Source organism: Mesitornis unicolor, unplaced genomic scaffold (assembly GCF_000695765.1).
Source record: "Mesitornis unicolor isolate BGI_N332 unplaced genomic scaffold, ASM69576v1 scaffold4335, whole genome shotgun sequence".
In the NCBI taxonomy this organism is placed as follows: domain Eukaryota; kingdom Metazoa; phylum Chordata; class Aves; order Mesitornithiformes; family Mesitornithidae; genus Mesitornis; species Mesitornis unicolor.
Genome location: NW_010184654.1, coordinates 4,394 through 5,272, shown reverse-complemented (window position 1 = coordinate 5,272; position 879 = coordinate 4,394). Strand labels below are relative to the sequence as shown.

The 879-nt window shown below is 58.1% G+C and overlaps 1 protein-coding gene across 1 annotated transcript in view; it reads right to left on the bottom strand.

Annotated features, from left to right (window-relative positions):
• The window catches only part of RBM41 (RNA binding motif protein 41), a gene marked incomplete at its 3' end in the record, with an annotated part of 6,146 nt that extends 5,786 nt beyond the window's left edge, over positions 1 to 360 (bottom strand). The window contains 1 exon segment of the mRNA XM_010184522.1: positions 173 to 360. Within this exon segment, the coding sequence (XP_010182824.1) occupies positions 173 to 360 (188 nt within the window).
• Positions 361 to 879: the final 519 nt, after the last annotated feature.

Genomic DNA, 879 nt, shown 5'->3' with positions numbered 1-879 from the left:
TCTGCCGCTTTTGGGACCACTGCAACTCCAGGAGTGTTTAGCTCCACAGAAAACAGCTTTCCACGGCATCCCCGTCCCCGCAGAAGCCGCCGGATGAACCCCCAGGCCGCGCCGTTAGCAAAGGCTGGCACAGGGCCCACGCTGGCTGCTTTGAAATGCGGCGACACCTCACTGGGACCCAGCGGAGAGCGACCCGGCCCCGCTGCCCCCGGCCCCGCTCACCTTTTCAAGCCCCAGCAGCGCCCGCCCCGCCGAGGCGCAGGGGCCGCTGGGAGCCGCAGAGCGGAAGGGGCGGGCGGTAGCCGGGGCCTGGTCCGGGTGAGGGCTGCTGGCGGAGCCCGAGTTATGGGATATCGCCATCTTCCTGTCACTGCACAGTTCCGAAGCACAGTTCGGTTTTTGAGGCGCTGAAATGGCTCCGCTCCTAGATGAAAACCCTCTGGAGCCTCTGAAGGGGATCCCCACACACCCCTCATCAACAGCCTCCCCTGTAGCACCTGTGAGGCAGCCCAGCCTCTCACTGCACAGATGGTGACATCGGCACACAGCAAAAAAGGCAAGCGAACAACTCAGAAGTTGTCAGTGACGCTGAAGTCAGGAAATCACTCCATTAAGCAGGCCCATCCCTTTTTCCAGGGGACAGCACATAAGAGAAGGCAGATGGTAAGGGAAAAGGCACGGAGAAGGCAGAGAGAAGGTAAATATAAAGCACATCACACATGCACACAGTTTCACATTTTGCACAATAGAACCATAAAGTGCAAAGGAGAACCGAGTATGACCGTGTGTCTTAAAAAGTCTTTGCAGCAGCCTTACTGACCATGTTCCTTCCTGCACCCCTGCATCTGAACAAGCCGTAGGACACCAAAGCACCATACA